General features: G+C 36.7%; 1 protein-coding gene across 1 annotated transcript; it reads right to left on the bottom strand.

The window, feature by feature from the left end:
• Positions 1–23: 23 nt before the first annotated feature.
• On the bottom strand, positions 24–25,370 carry LOC133528852 (sarcoplasmic calcium-binding protein). Its single transcript, XM_061866338.1, has 6 exons — positions 24,825–25,370; positions 8,128–8,322; positions 4,475–4,636; positions 2,707–2,847; positions 1,583–1,702; positions 24–1,272 (listed from the first exon to the last, which is right to left on the bottom strand). Exons 1-6 carry the CDS (start codon positions 24,924–24,926, stop codon positions 1,162–1,164), a joined length of 831 nt encoding a protein of 276 aa, XP_061722322.1. The 5' UTR covers positions 24,927–25,370; the 3' UTR covers positions 24–1,161.

Below are 25,370 nucleotides of genomic sequence, written 5' to 3'. Positions count from 1 at the left end.
AAATGAAAATAAAATTCAACCAATAATTATTATCAGAACTTTATTTGAGATTCTTTTTTTATTTTTTATTTTATAATTATTTTCTTTTTTTTCGCTCAAATATTGAGCTATTCAATCATAAGACATACATTATTCATAAGAAAAGCCTTAATAGGAATGTCTCTAAACAAATTAGTATAATAGTTGCAAAATTACAGACTATCAGTAAGAATGTCATCAATAAATATTATCATTCCTTCGTTTCATTACTACAATATCAATAATAATATCGTGTTTCAAAATTAATGTCAATATTACTGATAGTGTCTGGTTTGCATTAAATTTAGCGTCATTACAGACCTTTTTAATGTAGATATTGATTAAATCTATTGCTTTAAATGCTTTTGGCTTATATTATATAGAAAATCAATTGAATTTTAATTGTCAAACATACATCATGTGATTATTATTTTTGAAATATTTATTTATTTGCGGAGGTCGCGGGTTCAAATCCTGGCTCGTACCAATGAGTTTTTCGGAACTTATGTACGAAATATCATTTGATATTTACCACTAGCTTTTCGGTGAAGGAAAACATCGTGAGGAAACCTGCATACATCTGCGAAGAAATTCAAAGGTGTATGTGAAGCCCCAATCCGCATTGGGCTAGCGTGGGGACTATAGCCCGAGCCCTCTCGCACATGAGAGGAGGCCTGTGCCCAGCAGTGGGACGTATATAGGCTGAATTATTATTTATTATTAAATATTTACTGTGATTGTTTTTAGCATATATTGACATCTAACAATGCTTAAAATCTAGTATTGAATGATATAATACATATATTTCATCTGATTTTCTATATAAATATCATTTCTGAACTCATTATTAGTTCTATTAAAATTCAAGATTTTTCAAAATCTTGCAAACATTTTATAATATTATAACCAATCCACTAAACATCATATTGTATAAATGTTTATACTTTACACAATCAAACGATTTTAACCCTCTGCAATGGAACTATGTCAAAGTAACTATACAAATTGAATCGTAAGCAATCTCTTACTATTTATCAATACGACATGGTTCTAGTTGCAAACAGTACGTTGAGATATTCAGATGGACGCCTAGCTTACAAGCTAAAATGACTCTTAGATCGCTACGTTAAAGTCGGTTTCGCCTTACACTTCGACTAGAGGGCCCCAGAACATCTTGGAAACTCGCTTCTCGTCCTCGGTGAAGAAAAAGTCTTTGCCCAGCTTCACGAACTCTTTTAGGGAGAGTTTGCCGTCCTGTGAACAAAAAAACATTAATTAAATATTGATACGTTCCTTCTACCTAAGAGAATTTAAAATAGAGGTGGATTTGTCAAAGAAAACTTTGTAGCAAGTCAATTTACTGCCATCTTTCGGCACCTGATTACAAGTTTTAGAACGCCATTTGACTTTGATCCTTATTCTTTCACTGATATGTGTTTAATTAGTTAAATATCAAAGTGGCGCAGATCTTGTTTTGGGTCAGATCAAAGTGCACATGCATCGCTGCAGAAAATACATCTTTATACACTACTACTAATATCTGCATAATACAAGGAATCCTTACCCCGTTGACATCGATGACGGCAAAAGCGACAGCCGCATGTTCGTTATCAAGCCCCAAGCACTGGAAGAACAGCTTGAACTCCTTCACTGAGATGAAACCGGACTTGTCCTTGTCTACCGCCTGTGACAAACATATTTATTTAATACAATGTACAGTCAGCGTCAAATACTTTGTAGCAACCAAAGTAGCCAAATAGTTCGGTACACCATATATTTAGTATGGTGTACCGAACTATTTGACCACTTTGACTGCTACGAAGTATTTGACGCTGACTGTACCTAAATTGAATAAAAACATGGAAAATATCCGAAAGTGTGATGCATGAAACCGTTATACGTTACGTTATAACCATGAAACACTCTGTAAGGAGCTTACGTATAAGCGGACAGCGTAAAGTGGATAAAAGGTCTTTTTCCGCTTTGACTTTACATGATATTTCTCAAACATCAGCAGGCAGGTTCGGCAGGGTGTTCATCCTCACACCCTAGAACCTAAATGGTCGCGTACTGTGCGGTTTAAGAGGAATTTCCTCCCGCGAACGCTTCGGCTGTGGAATGAGCTTCTTGCCGAGGTTTTCCCGAGGGTATGGGGTTCTTCAAAAAAGGAGTATACAGGTTTTTAAAGGGTCGGCAACGCGCATGTAATGCCTCTGGTGTTGCAGGCGTCCATAGGCTACGGTGACTGCTTACCATCAGGCGGGCCGTATGCTTGTTTGCCACCGTCGTGGTATTAAAAAAAATGAGATGAAAGGCCCCTCAAAAAAACTAATGGAACCTCCAGTGTGTCCTCCACAAGCATACCATATAAGCATCAGCTGCCGGATCCGTTCATGCCATATAATAGAAATCGGAACTCAATAGCGGCCATCTAGAAAAGCCTGTATCCTTTTCATCCAGACGATGGGAGGAGGTTTATAAAATACCACGCCACGGCCACGTGAATGTGCAAATGGAATATGGACGTGGATATATTCATAAATACTTTAAAAAAGGATGGATTTAGTTCTTCTAGTAATTTTGATGTTAGGGACACCTAACAGCAAAATTACTACTGACAATGTCGACTGACAATGGTAGCTGTTTTCAGACTGGATACCTACACAAATTTTTCGTTGAAAAACTCACCTTGAAGAGGTACGGCAGCCAGCGGTGCGCTTTCTTCTTGAGCGTCTTGTCGTTGAGCACGTGATGCATGTCTTCTAGGTACTGCTCCACCGTCACGAAGTTATAGGGGTCGATGGCGCCCCATTGCTCTTCCCATGTGTGCTGAAAAAGGTTAAAAGTCGCTCGTCAATATAAAGAACAGAATGTATAATATTTAGCCACATTACCAAATTAAAAACACTTTCTTTGAAATTATTTCATATACAGACGTTAACTGGTGGAATCGATTTGCGAACAGCTTGAAGTGCTAAACGAGAATAGGTAAAATACCTCCAGAATAGGAATCAATTGAAAGGAACCTACTCTCAGAGAAATGGACAGCGATCACCGGGGTCATTGGTCTCTATGGGTGTACCACAGGGGTCAATATTGGGACCTTTCCTGTTCCTTATCTACATAAATGACTTGCCATTCCTTGTAAAGACCCACCATGATATAGTATTGTTTGCAGACGACACTTCACTTATTTTCAAAGTCAAACGACAGCAACAAGCTTACAATGATGTAAACGATGATATTTCTAAAGTAGTAAATTGGTTCAATGTTAATAATTTATTGTTAAATGAGAATAAGACTAAATGTATTAAGTTTGTCACTAGTAATGTAAGGCATGTACAAACAAGTGTCATTGTGAAGGATGAGGAATTGGAATTAGTTGATAGTACAGTTTTTCTTGGTATAACTTTAGATTCTAAACTCCAGTGGGGTCCCCATATTGCTACTCTTTCGAATAGACTGAGTTCTGCAGCTTTTGCAGTAAGCAAAATCCGTCATTTAACTGATGTCAAAACAGCTCGATTAGTATATTTTAGTTACTTCCATAGCATTATGTCATATGGTATTTTACTATGGGGTGGTGCTTCAGAGATAAATACCATTTTTGTTCTGCAGAAGAGGGCTATTCGAGCAATATATAAAATGAACCATAGAGACTCACTGAGAGATAAATTTAAGGAAATTGACATCATGACAGTGCACTGTCAATACATTTATGAGAATATTCTGTATGTGCATAAAAATATTGCCGATTTTAAGAAAAATTGTGACATTCATAATATTAATACTAGAAATAAACATAAGCTCGCCGTGCCCTTCACTCGGCTCCATAAAATTAAAAAATCATTCATGGGTAATTGTGTGAGATTTTATAATAAACTTCCAAACCATATTACTGAGTTACCAATTAATAAATTTAAGAATCATGTAAAGCGTAAACTTATTTCTAAAGCTTATTATACCACACAAGACTACATGAATGATAAAACAACGTGGGATTAATTGTGATTCGAAATGATTAATTATTTATTATATTTGAATAATGATGATGAAATGGATATTCCAATGCATGTATTTCCTTTGTTGTTTTTATTATATTTGTTTGACATTTAGAATTTATTCTAGACTAGTATTTTTATACATTTTTTTTTGTATGACTATTGTTTGTGAAAGTTTTAGTATTAAATTTGATCTATGAATTATATTCATTAGTATTATATATGGAATAATATTTACAACATCAATAAATTGCTCTGATAATTAGATTAAGATAATTATATGTAATACTGTCTTACTATTCATAAGTGCTTGTTGCTAGGCCTACATGAATAAAGTATATTTGAATTGAATTGAATTGAAAACTTAACCTGTTGCTTGTCGCGATGACCGAAGCTCATCTTTGAAGTCGTTAAACAAGACCTTACTTCTAGAATAGAAATCATTTGAATGGTACCTTAATAATCTCGGAGAACTCCTTGGCCTGCTGCTCATCAAGATGGCCGAGGCTCTGGAAGCGGTTCGCGAACAGCTTGAAGTCGTTGAATGAGATCAGCCCGTCCTTGTCTACGTCCAGAATGTTGTGCACTGTACGCATCTTGCGTCGCCAGAATTCTGACTGGAAGGAAAAAATGTTTTGAGTCAAATAAATCATTTTTATAACCCGTTATTGTATTACCCTATTGAAGCATTCCAGAAAATAAATATCAATATTCTTACTTACAGGTCTAATTTCTTTTATATTTAACTCAGCTTATTACCCCCGTAAAATAACAGTTTTACCCCTACGGGGGAATTACCCCCAGGTTAGAATATTAAATTTTGAGTGTGTCATGATTGTTTTTTGCTCAACTGTTCGCTTTTTGTTATTGTTCTTCTATCACTTACTTTTAAATCCTAAATGTTACTAACCATTATGAACAATTCTTGTCTATTGAAAAATAATTTAGTTGAAAAAAATGAGTTTTGTGACGCATTTTCACATCTTACATTTTGTTTGAACCGTCGCAAAACTGACATCCAAAATTTGTATGAATAACTGGGGTCATTTTTTTTTTCTTTGTTTCAATCAATAGTCTTCGTGATTTTGAGCCGAAATAACCCAAAACTATCTCTATTTTTCTTCACTTTCAACTTGGAGACTAGACTATGACAAGTACTCGGACGTGCGACGGATAAAATTATATTTATCAATTATGTATAATAATGACCGTATAGCCTAGCTGTATAGTTTTTAGGATACTGATTAAAGGAGTTAACCTACTATAACTAAGTACTCATAAACGTAGATATGTTGTTAATCTACAAATCCGATACAGAACTAACCTAGTCCACTTGAATGTCCACGTTATTCTAGGCCGTAAACCTCATAATAATAAAAAGTATTATCACTCGTAAAGCAACATAGACTTGATTAGTTTATCAGTACCAGGAGTCAAGTAGGTCAGTTTTGTATAACGAGCCAAACGAATGATTGTTACGTTAGACGTGGCGACATAATCTAAACTTATGAGCTATACAAATTAGCATTAGAGTGATTATGAACAAGTTATTCCAACCCGTTAGGAATTTCTGAAAGACGGTTGACTGTTTAACAAATGACTGGTTATATAAAGTGTGTATAATTCTACCAGAGGTTACAAAATCCCATACGATAATTGGTGGAACTTAGTTAAACAAGACCAGCTTGAACTTTAACTTGGTTAAACAAGACAGTAAAGTTGTCATCGTAGTACTTGGACCCCAAAACTGCTAAGAAATTCTCTACGGACACTTGCCCAAATAAATTCAAATAATAACGCCATCAATATCCTCCTAAGGCCCAGCCATAGAAATGAAAAATCCTAAATTTGCCACTAGAATTTGAACCCATAGTGCAGGGAATACAGTTAATTTTATTTTGTTTGAAAATTGAATGAAACAAAGCCAATGCAACTCTGTTCCAATTGAATATGATTTAAATTTCATCGAACTGAATAAGTCCTATTGGTAGGACCTTGGGCCTTACGAGGATATGGCTTCAAAATTATCAATTGCAAACAGACATAACTGCAGGTGCGTTTAGCTCACTCCCTGTGCGGTTTCAAAGGAATTTCCTTCTGCTAACGCTCCGGCTGTGGAATGAACACCTGCCGAAGTTTTTCTCGAAGGAGTTCTAAAAGGTCTGTTCATATCTCAAATATGAGTACCTTCATAACACTAGCATAATTTGACTGGGTGTCTGCTTTGTACAAATGTTAATCATTACCTATCCAATCTATCCATTTGTAATGCTTTTGACGAACTCGATCATCGTGAAGTCATTGCTTCCTTTGACCTCCGCAGCGAACGATCATTTATCTGCCTGGGCCAATCAACTGTGGCCTGGTTACTAACGATTATCGATGTTACAGGGGTACAGTGCAAACGGTCTGGATTGGCTCCTTGACTGATGGTTGATATTTAAATTTGAACCTTGGGTGAATAGCGTAAGGTTGTTTGTTTCAGGGTTAGAACGGATGCTTGAGTTACGATAAATTAAGGCAAGAAAAAAGCAAAGTACTTAAAATATTGCAGTTTTCTGCGCGGAGCGAGCGTTATAAAAGAGTTAATTGATTTTTTTACCCGGTAGAACGTCGTTTCTAAAAGATGCCTATCTACCTGTAGTCTACATACCCCAAAATACTTATAAATCAAGTCGGATAAAAGCTGATATTGATTGAATATAATGTATGAATTTAGTTCTAAGACGATCGGTTCAAAACCTAAACTAATTAAAGGAGGCTTGAGTTGAATCTGATTCAATTGAATCAAGGGCTGTATCGGTCTATTGATTATAAATGAAGGAATGACAATGATGAGACGAGTGAGAGGCAGCAATAACAGCATCCTGAGGATGTTAGCCGGACGCCTCGACTGCCTTATATTAAGGCATTGGGTCAACATCGTAACATGGAGTGCAAAATAAGTGGGTAATAGATAGTGTTATTTAACTTATAGTTTTAATTTTGTTATAAATTTACTAACATTTAGTTTATAGGATTCCGAGTTTACGTGAGACTAACAAGATATGGATTAAATGAGTCTGAAATAAATATATATATATATTTATTTTTTTTAATAAGTAATATTTATTATTCTTATTGACAATGTCTAAACTGTATGTAACAACTATTCTGATTATTCAAGTAGTTACCTTTTTTTGGCAGGTTTCTGAAGAGAAACTACGCTACGGGAAAGTAGCTTTTTTTCAGATGTAAAAAAAGTTTTCGGTTGCCTTGCCCAAATATTGCGGCATATAGGTAGATAAACCAGTAATCAGGTTTTACTCTGCATGTATTTTTTTTTGCTTTGCAGGCTTCTACCACATAGGATACACCTTGAATATAGGTACGCTGAAACCCCGAAAATAACAATTTGCCTTAATACAGACGTGGCTTCCCGTTCACCAATTTTTTACAAGCTTTTATTTAACTTGTCCTCTCAGCATGTATAAATAAATAAATATTATAGGACATTATTACACAAATTGACTGAGTCCCACAGTAAGCTCAATAAGGCTTGTGTTGAGGGTACTTAGACAACGATATATATAATATATAAATATTTATAAATACTTAAATACATAGAAAACACCCATGACTCAGGGACAAATATCCATGCTCATCACACGAATAAATGCCCTTACCAGGATTTGAACCCGGGGCCATCAGCTTCGTAGGCAGGGTTACTACCCACTAGGCCAAACCGGTCGTCAATGTGGCTCAGTGTGTGTAATGTATGTGAGTGTGGCTCAAATCTTGGAAGCAAAATTTGACCCACTTGTCGATTTCCGATTGGGCTAAACTTTTGCATACGTATGTTAATCGGATGACAATGCAATATTATGATGACATGAAGCTGATCTGAGCTGAAGGAGACAGGAGGTGGCCATGGGAACTCTGTGTTAAAAATACTGTGTTTGGGATTGTTAGAATCGTCTCGATGAGTTTTATTTACAAGTGAAAAGAAAAGTACAGTCAGCGATAAAATCTTGTACCAAAAATGAAATTACTGACAAAATCTTATTGCATTAGGTATACAAAATCGTGTCTTTTTTCCATTTGATGCTAATAATAATGATCAACTCACCCGATCATGTCCTTTGCATTCGGTATCAGAATCACTAGCACTATCGCTATCGCTGTCCTGTTTCCTCCTGTTCTCCTCTGGCCTGCCGTGCTGCTTGCTGTACCGCCTGATGGCGCTCTCCACGGCCAGCTCCTCTCGCGGCATCTCCTGAAGGTAGCAGACGCTGCCGTTGCATATTGGTTTTGTGTGGATTAGCTGGAAAGGAAACAATTTTTTTTAAGTAACAAAATTTTCTCAGCTCAAGACGTAAGTTTCTAGTCTTTGCTAACAGTTTCTACCCATTAAACTAAATATTATATTAATCTAATTATTTTCCACTTTTTTCATTCTTTTTTTTAGTTTAATTTCCCTATTACTTTTTTGTGTAATATATGTATGTTTATCCTATAAATTTTGTATGTATTTGTATCCTCTACTTTCTGGTACCTTGTTGTACATGTTTCTGCAAGCGCTGGTGGCCTAGCGGTAAGAGCGTGCGACTTGCAATCCGGAGGTCGCGGGTTCAAACCCGGCTCGTACCAATGAGTTTTTCGGAACTTATGTACGAAATATTATTTGATATTTACCAGTCGCTTTTCGGTGAAGGAAAACATCGTGAGGAAACCGGACTAATCTCAACAAGGCTTAGTTTACCCTCTGGGTTGGGAGGTCAGATGGCAGTCGCTTTCGTAAAAACTAGTGCCTACGCCAAATCTTGGGATTAGTTGTCAAGCGGACCCCAGGCTCCCTTGAGCCGTGGCAAAAATGCCGGGACAACGCGAGGAAGAAGAAGAAGTTGTACATGTTTCTGCATTTGTCACCCTGTTATCACTCCCTCCTCTCATCTACTCACTTCTTAACTGGAAGAGAACCCTTGAAGGGATAAGTTCGCCTTTGTATTTAGCTTTTCCTAATTGTAAGTTTCTTTTATTATGTGTTTTTGTACAATAAAGAGTTTATTACTACGTGGGTTGATTGAAAAATTTGCGGCCTGGCCAATTAAAAAAAAAAACTCTTCTTTTTTCTGCCGCCATTTTGAACTGTCATTATTCAACTTTCTTCCCGCGAAATTTCAATTGGCGTCTATATTTAAAAGCAATTCTACGGCAACATTTACGGCTCTGGAATCCAGATGAAACAAGTGCATTCAACTCGACGGGGACTACGTAGAAAAATAAAAATAAATTAAATAACCTCTGTTCTGTTTTTAATATTCAGGCCGCGAATTTTTCAATCCACCCTCGTACTACTAAACTTTACTAGGCCAAGATTAGTCTGCAATGATTTTGATACCACACGCAGTGCAAGTGTTATTTATACGTCTTAATTTCAAAGAAGATTGTCATTTAAAATAATACTTGAACTGTGTGTGCTATCAAGACAATCAAATTATACACTCCCCCTTTTTTGGTCTGGCGCGTTACTTTTATATTCTAATGGCGTTATTCATAAACGCGTTTCTGGCCTGAATTAGCTACGAATCGTTTGTCTTTAGAGTGTGTTCGGAAAGAGAAGAGTCGTGGAATGTATGGGGCTCAATGCATTCCACGACTCTTCTCTTTCCGCACAAACTCTATCTGTCATTTTGACTGATGTATTTGTAAGAATAGGGATAAAACATAGTTGAACTAAATCAGGCTCGTAAAGTTTTATGAATAAGGGAGTTAGTACGTATGTATAAAGCGTACCTGGTTCAATAATATTACCTATATGCGTTGTCTTCGAACACAATTTTGATTAGGATGTTCAGTCACGGACTTTAATTGTTAAGCCATTTAGGGTTCACTTTACATTGGAGATGTGATAGTGTTAGTGTAGACTACCAAATTAGGTTGAACCTTATATGGGTCCATGAGCGTACTTGGTGGGATAGGAACTAGAAACTTTGGATGTTTATTTCTTACTTCTATGTTTATTTCTTATGTTTATTATCTAATTCAATGGCATAACAGATTTGGGTGTTGCAATTCATACGGATATTTTAAAAAGTTTAGAATACTTTTTACCATATTTCCGCTGGAGCAAAAGTTAGTGCCTACATATGCTACAATACATTTGATTGGGGGAGAACGAGAGCGGGACTTTTTTCTGCGCAGTTATCAAATAAATATACCACATAGCTATCAAGCCTGCTTCAAGGTTAGTTAGCACAGCTGTACTCTAAAAACAAAAGAACCACCATACTTAAACTACACTCACATACCTACATCGGTACATACAGCTGTATAATATAGCTGTATCTTTTACTGAGGTGTGCCAATAAAGAGTATTCTATCTATCGATATTTGCTACAAAGAAAATTAAGTCATTGTTTATAATTATTCGACCAGAATCGCTATCGAACGCTGTTATTTTAATATAAAATGAAAATATTTTCAAAATGATAGCCTGAGTTTGGTCTGATGATATTTCATGGACTCTGTCAAAACTAAAAATTGTTTGGGTTTTTTAATTTTAAGTTAGACAATTTTTAGTTAGTGTTGTGTTCCTGCCGGTGAGTAAGGTTGTCAGAGCTCAACGAGGGTGCGGAGTTTTAAGGTCGGCAACGCACATGTAACTCCTCTGGAGTGGCAGGCGTCATAGGCTACGGAGACTGCTTACCATCAGACGGGCAGTATGTTTGTCTACCATCGACGTTGTATAATATGTATATTTCAAGTCGATTTTTAGATAGTAAAAACATACTTCGCGACCAAAATAAACATGATCTAACTTGCAAGTTGCACTCATTAATTCAGTCAGATATTTGCATGTGCTTACTATTTTTTGGCAATCCTGCCCTCTCGTTCTCTCGTAAAACCACAAGCTGAAAAGAGACAGTGACATACAAAAAACAATCTTTCTCATTACTACAACTACATTACTAAATTGAGGTTTATTGAGTGTCAATAAAGTGTAAAATCGCTTAGAATGCAGCAAATGCGTTGCAGACTTCCAATAGCCCCCCTTTCTTCTAAAAAGTCTTATCCGATTATTAGTTTCATAAAGACTTACAACATGTTGGTTTTCACAGTGCTATTCGACGTATGAAAGGTCGCAAGCGGCAGCCATTTTGTGAAAATATCAGCCATTTTGATTAACTGTGCGCTTGCGTTGGCAACGTCGCTCGGTCGTTGCACTTCACTTTATCGCACGCAGAATGGTAAACATGTTAACATCGCATTGTGTATAAATACAAACAGATTTGCATAGTTACTAATGCTTATTTACAGAAAATGTTGACGATACTTAACTACACTATACGGCCAAAAGCTAAACTCTTTAAGCTTCATCTTGGTCCTATATTTTCAACCCGTCAGGTGAGACTAGCGTCTATCTTCTACCCTTTTCTGGAAGATTTAGCCCAAAAACCACACAAAATAAATACAGTTCACCCAAGAACTACGCTTATAAATCTTGCACACACTCTCATCTTAAGATACGGAGTTGTGTACTCCAATATAATATTTTTTATTACGTTTTCGTCAAAAGTTCTTAAGAGTAACCCAGGATACATTAAAAGTTGATAAACCCTACGAACTAAGAGGCTAGACGCGATATCCTTGCAATGCCGTTATGCGCTGCAATCTATAAATAGACCTCACGCCAAGGATAGCAACATAGCAATATGCAAGTTGGGACATAATATTTAGTATGGAGAAAGCGTTGAAGGGCAAAAGTGCATGGAATGCGACAAGAAACGGCTACTATCATGTCTCTTACTGCCATTCGTTCTTAGATGAGCATGGTCCTTCGAACCGGATATTAAGTATACGCGAAAAAAGCATTATAATGAGGTATTTAGTGACATTGTGATATAAAGACTATGTATTTAAGAACTATGTTACTACATTTAATTTAATATAAACATGACTATATACATAGACAGTTCAGTACAACGGTTCAGTTTAATTTATTATAATATTATGTTCGTTCGTTACGTTAATGTCCTTTTAATATTCATTATAGTTACTTATATTATTATTTCTTAGTAATATTGCAAAAATATAGCAAAATATCGACGTCGAATGCTTTCCGATGAAATAAAAATCAGAGAGTTGTGCCTAATTGTTAATCGACGTTACTACCCATAAAACGAGTTTGGTTTTAACCTACCATTTTTTACTAGGTTCTCATTATTGGGGACCTTGACCTGGCTTCACCAGATAAACAACACGTGAACCATTATCTGAACTCATTGTAACACGGTCGTAAAACTAATAGTTATTCCGTAATTTACATTTTAAATTAACTTGGTACGTACTCGTGCTATAAGTTGCATATTCATTCGGTCAATGTCCAATTCTTTCTGTGATTAGGTAACTGATAAGAATATGTTCTTTTTTTTATAACAGCTTGTGTATAATTGTAAATATAAGCAATGATTTGTCGGATTAACATGACATAATTATTACCCCTTTATTTGAATAAGATTTCAATCAGAAAATTATGCTTCATCCGGAATCTGAAACCTATATATACATATTTATTTATTTAAACTTTATTGCACAAAATAAAAACTTAATGTACAAAAGACTAGTCAACCTTAGGGCAAAACAAAAAAGATTGTAGCCGGTGCATTTAAAACTAAATAAATTGTTATTGAAAGAATTAAAGTCCTAATACACTACACATATATATATATATATATATACATATATATCAAGTATATTCAGTTCATAACAGAGCAGAGGAAAACCAGAGGCAGAGGAAAACCTAGGAAACGGTGGATGGATTGTGTGAGAGATGACATGAAACGAACGCGAGTGAACGATGAGATGACGGGTGACAGAAAGATATGGAAGGAAAAGACATGCTACGCCGACCCCAAATGAATGGGATAAGGGCAAGCGAATGATGATTCAGTTCATAACAAACAATGATTGTCATTCTTAGGGAAATGCTACGTTTATTACTTTCATTGTTTATATAACAATTTTAATCATTCAGTCAACAGAGAGCTATTCTAATTGGGTACTTCAAACATTAAATGTTTTTCTACATATATGTCTTTAGATAAACAAGTATCTTTTGTTTCATGAAAACTCGTGTCTGCATTGTTAATGTTGTTTTGTCTTATACTATTTTCTCTTGCATTACAATGTTATGCGGTTACCCTTTTTAACCTTGGGTGGAAACCATACATTACGAGTATACCAACATATTAACATTTAAGCTTTTGATAAAAACGATCGGTTTTAAAGATATCTTCATTATGAATAGTAAGCATTTGTATTACCATCGTCACTTCAATCTAGAACCAATGGACATTGGTGACAGGACTACCGACTGTTAATTGCTCTAAAATGTATAAGTTTAGATGGTGTAGGAGAATTATTAAGGCAAGAGACAACTCAACGGAGAGAGGCCCTCAACACAAGCCTTATTGAGCTTACTGTGGGACTTAGTCAATTTGTGTAATAAAATAATGTCCTATTATATTTATTTAAGGGAAACACTTATAGGGTAATCGTCATACTCTTGTGTTAAGAGAGGTATGGGCATTGTGAATGTCATCTGGCTTTGTGTGGTAGGGCACAGCCAGTGGATGTCATTCCAGATCTAGAGCAGAGCCCAACTGGGGAAGTACCTCCACCTTACAGAAAACAGCAGCCAAATAACACTAGACCCTACTCATAGTGTTGTGTTCCTGCCGGTGAGTAAGGTTGCCAGAGCTCATCGAGGGGGGGGCGGGTTTAGGGTCGGCAACGCGCATGTAACTCCTCTGGAGTTGCAGGCGTAAATAGGCTACGGAGACTGCTTACCATCAGGCGGGCCGTATGCTTGTTTGCCACCGACGTAGTATAAAAAAAAAATACTATTTTTCTTGGCCGAGTAAAATCAACTATGTTTCTGTTACCACCCTACATGACCTTAATCATTTCAGAAATCATAGAATTGGTACATTTTACCTAACATCAAATGAGGTAGTTCTGTTTTTTTAATATGATGGTAGTGATAAAATGGTAAAAACAAATCGAAGTTTTCCACCTCGATCCATTAAATTTTAGGACTTTTTTTAGTTTTTGTAAATTTTTCCACCAAGAACCGGAGTTACGGCAAAGGCACTATACACACTTTTAAGAAGATGATATTTGAAATTAATTGACAATCATTTAGTCTTATAAAGCCAAATAGTTTCTAAGATACGGCTTCTCAAAGTTTTGCAAAATTTTGAACTAACTGTAACTGCAAAAAATGTTGTACCAGCAGATGTGGTTGCAGGAAAGCAGGACTAAAATACTCAGCCGTTTGCAACTACTGCAATGGTCAATCCTGCGAAAATATACAATACCGGAGATGTGTGCCGACATTGAAAAACCATTCATTGATGATCCACCATCAGATGACGATTTCGACCTGCCTGATCAGGTTGACAAAGAAATGCTACCACACGCGCTGGCCTCAAAAGGAGTGCCTGTGGATTCAGAGGACCAGCCTGATTCATCAAAGATATACAAGAGATACGAATTATAACAATTTCCCTCACCGTACTGTATATTATACACATAATGATCCGAAGGGCTTTCGAGGTGGAAAACTTGGATTTTTCATTACTATTTCATCACTACCAATATATTATATAAAAAACAGAATTACCTCATTTGATGTAAGGCAACACCTCTTTTTTGGTATGATTTCCATGTATTATTTAAAAGGTAAAAACAAAAGTGTCGACCAATGTCAGCCATGTAGAAAATAAGAATGTATTTATTCAAACGCATGCCCAGTTTCGCAAAACCCTGAACTGCATCCCGAATTCCCGAGGTTGTGGAGCAAGGTTACGGACTCAGATAGCGACCCGCATAATGCAAATGTATGTTTTGCGTCAGAACAGGGCTATAACCGCGAAAATCGAAGTTCGTCAATTGCGGGCATTTTTCTCTGTCCCTCTAATTAGGTCTTAGTGAGAGTAAAAGAGAAAGATCCCCACAATTTGCGAATTTCGGTTTTCGCGGTAGGTCCTCAGGGCTATAACCGCGAAAATCGAAGTTCGTCAATTACGGGCATTTTTCTCTGTCACTCTAATGACTTCTTAGTGAGAGTTAAAGAGAAAGATCCCCGCAATATGCGAATTTCGGCTTTCGCAGTAGACCCTCAGGTGATAATGTGACGTTCGATTTTGAATAAACTAAATACTACTAGGAAATTATATTGATTTCAAACTAAAGTAATTACAATACAATACAATACAAATATACTTTATTGCACACCTCAATACAGAAACAGTACAAATAATACAACACATAAAGAAGAGGTAAACAACAGGCGGTCTTATCGCTAGAAAGCGATCTCTTCCAGACAACCTTTAGGTAGCGGAATTAAAAAAAAAAAAATGTTATGTCAGTAGGTGTTCCAGATGCAATAAAAGAAGTCTAGCACAGAATAAACACAAAACTAAGCAATATAATTATCATATACAAATATAAATAAAAAAGATATATAAATACATATACATACATATATTAAAATACATATTATATATATATATATATATATATATATAATAAATGCCAGCCATAAGTATGGAAAAGGAAGCAGATAAAAGTATTACGGAGCAGGTAAAAAGTGAAGTTTAATGAGTCTCTTGAAAGAATTAGGACATTGAGCGCGCCTTAAATCTATAGGCAGAGAATTCCATAGTCGGATAGCTTGAGACGTGAAAGAATTATTATAAAATTTAGAAGAGGATGATGGTACAGAAAGAAGCAAGTTCTGGGAGCACCTAACAGAACGGAGGTAACTGAAACGGTTCTTGAGATAGCGGGGAGTCGCGGGGTTAAAAAGAATGGAATACAGAAGGGACAAAACGTGAGAGTTACGACGTAAGCGAATAGGGAGCCACTTGAGCTGCGAACGGAAGTGAGAGACATGGTCATATTTGCGTAACCCAAATATAAACCGTATGCACACATTTTGGATACGCTCAAGCTTATTAAGTTGCTCCTCAGTGAGATCGAGATAAGCAACGTCAGCGTAATCCAGAATAGGGAGGAGAAGAGTTTGTGCGAGAGCAATTTTCGTAGGAATGGGAAGGAAGTTCTGTAATCTCCTGAGTGAGCTAACTGCCACGAACATCTTCCTGCTAACTTCGGCCACCTGAGGTCCCCACGATAAGGTACTGTCCATAATGATGCCAAGGTTTTTTACTTGCTGCGAGTAGGGAATCAAAACACCATTAAAGTAAATAGGTGAGAGGTTGTTGAAGTCGATTCTGGGAAGCAGTTTTGGGCTACCTATTATAATAGTATGTGTCTTAGACGGATTAACTTTTAGGCCAAAACTGCGACTCCATTTCGAGATTTCCTCTAAGTCGCTATTCACCCTATTGATGATGGACACGAGATCGCCAGTGACGCCCTGCAAGTAAATCTGAAGATCATCGGCATAAAGGTGATAATGTGAAGTAAGGTTAGAAGTAATTGAATTTATAAATATGGAGAACAATAAAGGAGACAACACGCCGCCTTGCGGAACGCCAGCCAACGTGTTGCACCAAGAAGAAAGGGAATCATCCACCTTTATGCGCTGCCGACGACCAATCAAGTAGCTACGAAACCATTCGACTACCGCAGGAGATATATTCAGAGAGCGTAGTGTTCCAAGGAGAATATCAAAATCAACGGTATTAAACGCATTGCTAAAATCTAGCAGCGTTAATACCGTCAATTTTTGATCATTCATCCCTGCCCGGATGTCGTCAGTGATCTTCGCGAGTGCAGTAGCCGTACTATGCCCAGGACGGAAGCCAGACTGGAAGGGATTTAAAAGATTATTTGTGTTAAGGTACGATGTAAGCTGTTGGTGAACGAGACGCTCAAGAATTTTGGACAGGAAAGGGAGAATTGAGATGGGACGATAATCTGAAAATGAAGAAGGTTTAGACGTTTTAGGGATCGGAACGATACAGGCGTCCTTCCAAAGTGAAGGAAAGGAGCTGGTTGAAATTGAATTATTAAGAATGATGGAAATGACAGGGGTGAGTAGGTCAAGGAGAGGAAGGATCATTTTACGGCTAATACAATCGACCCCAACGGCATTAGACGCTATGGACAGTACGCTCTTCTTAATATCAGTGTCGGTAAAAGGAACCAGACAAAAGGGAGACGAGTCAGGAGTTGGAAGAGAAGAGAGGTAGTCAAGAGTCTTAACTTTATCAGGGCCACTAAATTCAGCAGAAGTGGAAAAATGCTTGTTAAGCTGATCGAAGTTAATATCTTTAGGGCAGTTTTGTTGACACTTTCCAACTCCTAGTGACTTAAGAAATTTCCATACTTTCGCCGGGTCACCATTTTCAACAGACTGGTGAATATGGCGTCGCTGAGCATCCCGACAAATGGTGCTACAGCGGTTACGTAGGGCGTGGTAGCGAGCTCTGTTAGCATCAGACGTGTTCAACTTGTACCTAGATTTGGCAGAGTTCTTTTTCTCCAATAGCGCCTTGATTTCGTCAGTAAGCCAAGGAGCAGGAAGATGCTTCACCTTAATCGAGCGGACTGGGGCGTGCTCGTCATAGAGTTGGGTCAGTAAGGAATTAAAAACTGACACTTGATCGTCAACAGAGGCAGCTCTAGAGATAACACCCCAGTCAATTGCCGATGCGCTTTCACGAAGTTTAGCTACATCCATCTTACTAAAATTACGCTGAAGAAGTACTTTAGCTTTAGGCTTTGGAGGTCTTACTTTGTAAGAAAGAAAAAGAAGGTCATGATATGAGAAAGCATCAGCAGGATGCTGGCCATACTTGACAACATGAGAAAGCGAGGACGTGAGAGTAAGGTCAAGAAGGGACGGAGTACAATTTGGAAAGTGGTGCGTAGGGCCAGAAGGGAGGATATTCAATTTACAGGCATGCGCCAGGGATTTAAGAGACCGCGACCGATGGTCGTCTCTGCGGAGGCAGGTATTAAACGGTAAAAAACCCTTAAAGAGAGGACAGTACGTCAAAGACTTGCTATATAAATATTTAGTAAAATATATTTAAAATTTTATTAGCTAAACGATAAATTATTGTTCGTGTTAAATCTTTGGCATTTGGTATATTTTATGGGAAATTAAGTCAATCCCCCAAACCGGTGAAACCGGTGAACACACGCAACGTCCTTAACAATCTTTACTCATCCTACGCGAGGTTGGATATTAATTTTGTATGTCCTAAACGGAAAGCCCGGTACGGGGATCGCACGGTCGGATTTTTATCGCCTGTCACCATACCTGTCACGTTCTAACATGCAAGTGCGAAAGTGACATGTGATACAAATGCAAAGTTGGCTTGGCTGTGTAGCGATGTACCGCGTCATCTGTCGACGGAAGCAAAAGGCTTGGCTCTATATCTCGCAAGAGCTGGTAGGTAGGTAATCTTACACGGCGCATGGCACACTGCTTCCGATTCTGAATTTTCGCACGTCGCTCTGAAGTTTGAGCGAGACAACTCTATGCGCGTATTATAGTGATATCCCGCTCGCATGACGGAGCGACGTGCGAATCGGATGCGTGCCCGCGCCTATTACATTACCTATAGCTCACAGCAAACCTGTAAGTATTAGATTAGTTCTAGAATAGTAAACTTCTGTTTTTCTTTCTTGTATCTTAATGTTATGTCGTTTTTAGGGTTCCGTAGCCAAATGGCATAAAACGGAACCCTTATAGTTTCGCCATGTCCGTCTGTCTGTCTGTCTGTCTGTCTGTCTGTCTGTCTGTCTGTCTGTCTGTCCGAGGCTTTGCTCCGTGGTCGTTAGTGCTAGAAAGCTGAAATTTGGCATGGATATATAAATCAATAAAGCCGACAAAGTCGTACAATAAAATCTAAAAATTTAATTTTTTTTTGGGTACCTCCCCTACACGTAAAGTGGGGGTGAATTTTTTTTTTCGCTTTAACCCTAAAGTGTGGGGTATCGTTGGAAAGGTCTTTCAAAACTAATAGGGGTTTTCAAGAAACATTTTTTGATAAAGTGAATATATTCGGAGATAATCGCTCCGAAAGAAAAAAAAAATGTGTCCCCCCCCTCTAACTTTTGAACCATAGGTCCAAAAAATATGAAAAAAATCGTGGAAGTAGAGCTTAAGAAAGACATTAAATGAAAACTATAGCGGACATGATCAGTTTAGCTGTTTTTGAGTTATCGCAAAAAGTTTTCCCTTCATAGTAAAAAGACTTACTTTAATTAGGTACTGATTATGCAAATTTGCCTATTTGTTTAACTCGGGTGAAAGGTACCATTTACTACACTTTAAGCTCCAGTTTAGCTTATTGTGACGGGAGAGTAACTACGGAACCCTACACTGAGCGTGGTCCGACATGCTCTTGGCCGGTTTTATAATATTAGAGTGAGCAAGCTAAGTTGGTAGCGATTTTGATAGCCCAGAGTTGCAAGTATTAAGTAACATCGTTATTTCATAGAAGATTGTCGTTTTAAATAACACTTGCACCGTCTGGGCTATCAAAATACCGGTACCGGTCTGGCCTAGTGGGTAGTGACCCTGCCTGTGAAGGTGATGGTCCCGGGTTCAAATCCTGGTAAGGGCATTTATTTGTGTGATGAGCATGAATATTTGTTTCTGAGTCATGGGTGTTTTCTATGAATTTAAGTATTTATATATTATATATATCGTTGTCTAAGTACCCACAACACAAGCCTTATTGAGCTTACTGTAGGACTTTGTCAATTTGTGTAATAATGTCCTATAATATTTATTTATTTATTTAAAATCTCTGTCAAGTTACCTAGGTCTGACTCTAAGCAAGTTGTGTTTACCAATAAATGGGAGAATACTCCGTTATGATTTTTGTGTCTAATATCTAAGTCCATTTGAATTTGTATTACACCTGTTGGAGAATCTTAATAACGGCTACTGCACTTAAGTTTTAGATTGGATTGATGTCAAGATCTCAAGCTGTTAAATTATGATTATACCTATGCATGTTGTTGTTGTCGTTAATGTCGTTGCAAGTTTCAATAATCAAACGTGTGATAACACATTCTACAAGGCTTTATGAGTTATTAGGAGCCTTGTACCTACGTTTAATTTACGTCCTATTAATTTTGATTTTAAATAATGTTTGGATTATTTAGGAATATGCAGCTATTTATCAGGATAAAGATAATGTTATTTGCTTTATCTTTAACGTTTCAAAAAACGAAGGGAATAAAGTAAAATTAAAATAGTACATTACGATACAAGTGCGAAAAATAGGAAATTCGAAACGAGTGGCGATAAATTAAAACACGACCGAAGGGAGTGTTTTAAATCGACACGAGTTGCGAATTACCTATTCGCACATGTATCGTACAACGTTTTACAGTACATATGGCCCTTTAAATGTTCGACACAGTAACATAATATGCTACTTCTCGCACTAGTGCTATAAAGTAGCCCCATATGTACTGTAAATTACTTTACACCTAAACACCTAAACCTTCCTCAAGAATCACTCTATTAATAGATGAAAACCTCATGAAAAATCTGTTCAATTAGTTATTTAATTAATCGCGAACAGACAGACGCGACAAGGGACTTTGTTTTATAAGATATTGTAGTGATAGTTTTAGACAATCTTTTGAACAACATGGTCCCTTCATTATCGTGTTGTATTGTACCTACCTACCACATCAAGGCCGTTTTTTGTTAATCACTCGTGGAACTAAGATGGCGGCCATGCTTCGCAGTTTAAATAACGACGCCGCGTCGAAATTTAGCGTTAAAGTACTTAGACTCATTATGGAGTCAACGCACGACAGACGAATTGACGAGGTAACTTATCGTCATAGCTATTGTAGTAAACATATTGATTGATCTTATTTTTATTTATTGAAACTCTTCTCTTAAATACCTCTTCCATCCTTTTCCGTTTGCATCTATCTCTGGCCAAAACCAGATCCAAACAACTGATGAGAGAAGTGAGTTGATCAAATTTCATACATATACCAAGTATTATTACTTATTGTAAACTCATTCTTGTATCGACATCCCGTTTAAAAGTATTTTAAAAGTCAATGGGTTCAAAAAGACTGCCAATGTTAATAAGCTATCAATTTTACGTAAACATTTACAATTACCATACAATTGAACTGTTCTCTAGTGTCCCAAATCGTATCATCTCTGCTTTATTAAACAAGCTAAAATAGCACTTATTTTTAATGATTTAGAACCTAAAATAGTTTTAACATTTAGCGGACATGATAGGCGACTGATAACGGGTCAGGTTATCAATTCGTGCCTCAACATTTATTTGTAGTTACGAATTGTCTGCGGTGGTCATTTATTTATCGTTACTTTGCTTAATTTTTCATCTGTATTTACATTTTAGTTACTGTATTGTAAATATCAAATATCAATCCAACTACGCTGAAATTTTTCTCTGTGTATGATAAGGATTCTGTCCGAATTCTATCTTTTTTGCATTTTTATAGAACGATTTTTTTTCTGCTATACAGCACAACCGAGGTTTCATATGAACAAGCCGGATTTCAGCCCAGACGCAAAGGCCCGAGCCTAGAGGGGCCCAGGCAACCTAGCAACGGTTTTGAGGTGGAGGGTGGAGAAGGGGGCCACCCCGAAATTCTTCGTGCCATACGGGTCCTAGGTCTCTAGGTTATAATTAAGATATACCTTCAAAGGAAGAAAGGTAAAAATAAAGATATACCTTAAATTTAAAGTAATTATTACTGATAGCGTCAGGTCAGCATATACCGTCAGATTTAGACTTGATAGAATTCGTATTCTTAAGTATTTGTTTGCCTAGGTAACGGCCGGTCTGGCTTAGTGGGTAGTGAAGTGACCCTGCCTATAAAGCCGATGGTCCTGGGTTCCAATCCCGGTAAGGGCATTTATCCATTTGTTCCTGAGTCATGGATATTTTCTATGTATGTATATAAATATGTATTTATCTATTATTATAAGTATGTGTATATTGTCCCCTATAGTATCTACCTATAGTACAAGCCTAGTTTGAGTTGGTTTGGGGCTACGTGGATCCGTGTAAGAGGCCCCTAATATTTATATATTTATTTATTTTTATTACATCTTTTACAGCTTGATCCGCTATGCACCGACGATTTATCAAGAAATACTGCATAAATACTCGACGGCCGACATTATGCGTTAATATACAAGTAAGAGTAATAACCATATAGCCTCTTTCATACGCATTGCGTTGCAAAATTTGCAAATGAGTCAAGTACATTTTTGATACATGATTATCTAATTGCTAGCCGATTTATTGCTTTGCTAGATTATTGTAAACCGCCGTGCTATTTACAGACGCCAGTTTCTCGTATTTCGCATGCGTGTGTTAATATCCAATAAAACTTAAGCGAGCAAAACCATAACCTGACTCAATCTACACTTATTTAGGTAATTTTACGACTTTATCTTTTACGACTTTATAGCTTTACATATATACTAGGTAGTCTATGTTTTGGCATATTAGTACAATAGTCACATCTATCTCCATGTGCCTGTTACTACACGGTGTATCACGAGGAACTCGAAATATTTGAATGAAAAAAAATATATGAGAGTAGGTCAAAGGTTATTAATAAACTTGTAACTTAAAATGATTTTATACTTTTGAAGTGAAAACTTCTTTAGCGGCGCTGTGCAAGTGTGCACTTTTTGTGATGGGGAAAAATGTTAAACTCGCGACAGGTCACGTGACCGACAAATTCGTCAGATTGAAAATTCGTAAGACGGACACGTGACCTGAAGCCAGTAGACCGCCGGCGCGACTTGAATATTAACGTTGTGCATTTTAATGTTAAATAATTGTAATAGTTCTAAAGTGTTACATTTTTAATTTAATATAAGTTGGCATGTTTGTGTAGCTGTTTATGTACGATAGCGCAATAAATGAATATTGTACTTTACCACATAAATGATAGTACATTAAATTTATACTGATAATTAAAGCAACGCTCAACGTTAATATTCAAGTTTTCACTTCTGCCGGTACTCCCGGAGTGCAACCCGTTGTTTTTTTTTTCATAAAACCTAGTTTTTGCAAAGTAGTTAAGTATTCGTCACTTTTATACTTTTATCAATGAGTATATTTAGACTACGTCCCATAGTAGCAAGATCGCCATCAAAAAGGCGTTTAGCACTAAGTAACAAAAAATATATGTTTTCATATTTTTCAATTGGTATTTATATTGAAACTAGGCGAATTCCAGAAAAGTTTACTTATAGGTCATTTCAGTATTTTAATATAATCAGGAATGCGCTATTAAAATATTTCGGGTTACTCGTGGAACACCGTGTATAAAGTACTACAACAATGACAGAATTCGTCTAAGCTACTAAATGTGGGAGTCTATTTTGATATAAATTAAGACTGTTCCATCTTCTGTAACTGCAAAGTCTGTGTATTCGTCATTTGGTAAAAGAGACATCATGACATATTCGTACTAAACAGTCACATCTGTTTGCCGCCCGACGATTTTGGGTCGCGACTTATTAAATACATTTTAAGTTACGGTAATCTTTGTCAATATCGTTCTATTTTAGTATATGACTGCGTTTTATTCAATGAACAATTACAGATAGGTACGCATCATCGGGTTTTTATGTCAGGTAAGGGTGGAGCCACAGTACCTACTATGTCAAGTTTAAACTTAAGTCATAGTCAATAAAGGTGAAAGCAGTCATCTATTGGTCATTACTTCATTAGCATGTCCAGCACTAGGACGATTAGTCGATTACCCTACTCATACGTTTCGTTAGTCAGATATAGGATCCCTAAGGTAAGAGATAGATACAATATTGTTGGCTGACTATCACGAGACTAACATGAGACTGTGTGTCAACTATAGACATATAGATAATGATGATTTTGTTTACAATATTTTTTCTTTTGTTACGAGATAACGATATCTGGTTATTTATAGTACTCACTAATGATTGTAACGTCTCTTTGGTAACTAGATAACTGGTCAATGCATTTGATTAATGATTTAAACCATTATATTGAGACTTGTGTAACCTGACATTAAACTATAAATCCCTTATTCATAAACGTGTACTAAAGTTACGATGCCGCTGATCATCGTTTGTCCCTTTCCATCATACCAATACGTCGGAAAGGGACAAAGGATGATCAGCGGCATCGTAACTTTAGTACACGTTTATGAATAAGGGGAAGGTGTTTAGGCGTTTATTGTTACTATAAATTAATTTTATGAAAATAGACTTTCAAAATTCGTATTACTTTCGACGCGCTACAAAATGTTTATTTAATTTAACATACACAATTAATAGCTTTATTATCAAAAAACTATCAACAAAATTATCAACAAAAATCCGGTTCGTAGGACCATGTCAGTTTGGTACCAAAAAGAACTGATGCCGCTTTGTGAACTTAGGCTGGTTGTATCATAATCAAATGATCAAATAAAAAATGTTAGTGGAAGGATCAATTCAGTCATGAATTGAGTCGGTTTAGATTTAGAACTTCATTTAAAACCTTGTGTAGAATGTAGAATGTCTTAAATCTCAGTAACAGTTCAACAGTATACAAATATTAAAGTGAATATTAATGCTTTCTCTATTGGATCGGTATTTACAGAAAAAAAACCTGTTTACGCAAAAGGCAAAAGTCACGAACCTCTTAATGTACGTATTCTCTAGTAATTATCTTTGAATCCGCTGCGCTGCCAAGTGCCAACCAAGCGTTGGCGGCCAACCATGCTACATCTTATGAACATGGTCATTGACTCCACAAAAAAAAATGAAAACGGACGTACCTTCAATTGATTTTGGGCACTGGGGCTTGATATAATCGCGGCGCTCCTTTCCAAGTTGAAAACAGCGGACCTTAGTCCAAATCTCACTAAAGAGATCGCCATGCTTAAAAAAACACGCCACGTATCTATTCACACATATAGTTTTTAAAAGTAAAAGTTTGACAGTTTAACTTTTTAAATCGCACGCACGCGCGTAGAGTTATACGGGTACTGGCTGGAATTGGAACGGCGGTTTGGTTTTATTCGTCTGGAAGTTAGTGGGGGGACAAGGTTTGTTTTCAACCGGTAACTTTAAGTTAATGCTCTTGGTAAATTAATAAGTTAATCAAAACTAGCTCTTAATACTTTATGATACAGGTTTTATAAATGGGAGAGGAACGCAGAGTTATATTGGTAAAACTACATGTGCTTGTGTTTTTGTTTGTTGGATGCTACAATGTTGTTATGGTTTTTAAAACAAAAACCGACTTTAATCTTTGTATCATTTGATGTACAGATATATTTTTTAATCTAATTTCTATAAAGAGAAGTAGCTACTGTATGTAA

Source organism: Cydia pomonella, chromosome 20, assembly GCF_033807575.1.
Source record: "Cydia pomonella isolate Wapato2018A chromosome 20, ilCydPomo1, whole genome shotgun sequence".
Classification (NCBI taxonomy): Eukaryota; Metazoa; Arthropoda; class Insecta; order Lepidoptera; family Tortricidae; genus Cydia; species Cydia pomonella.
Note: the sequence above shows the minus strand (reverse complement) of the source record. Positions and strands in the feature narration are given on the sequence as shown.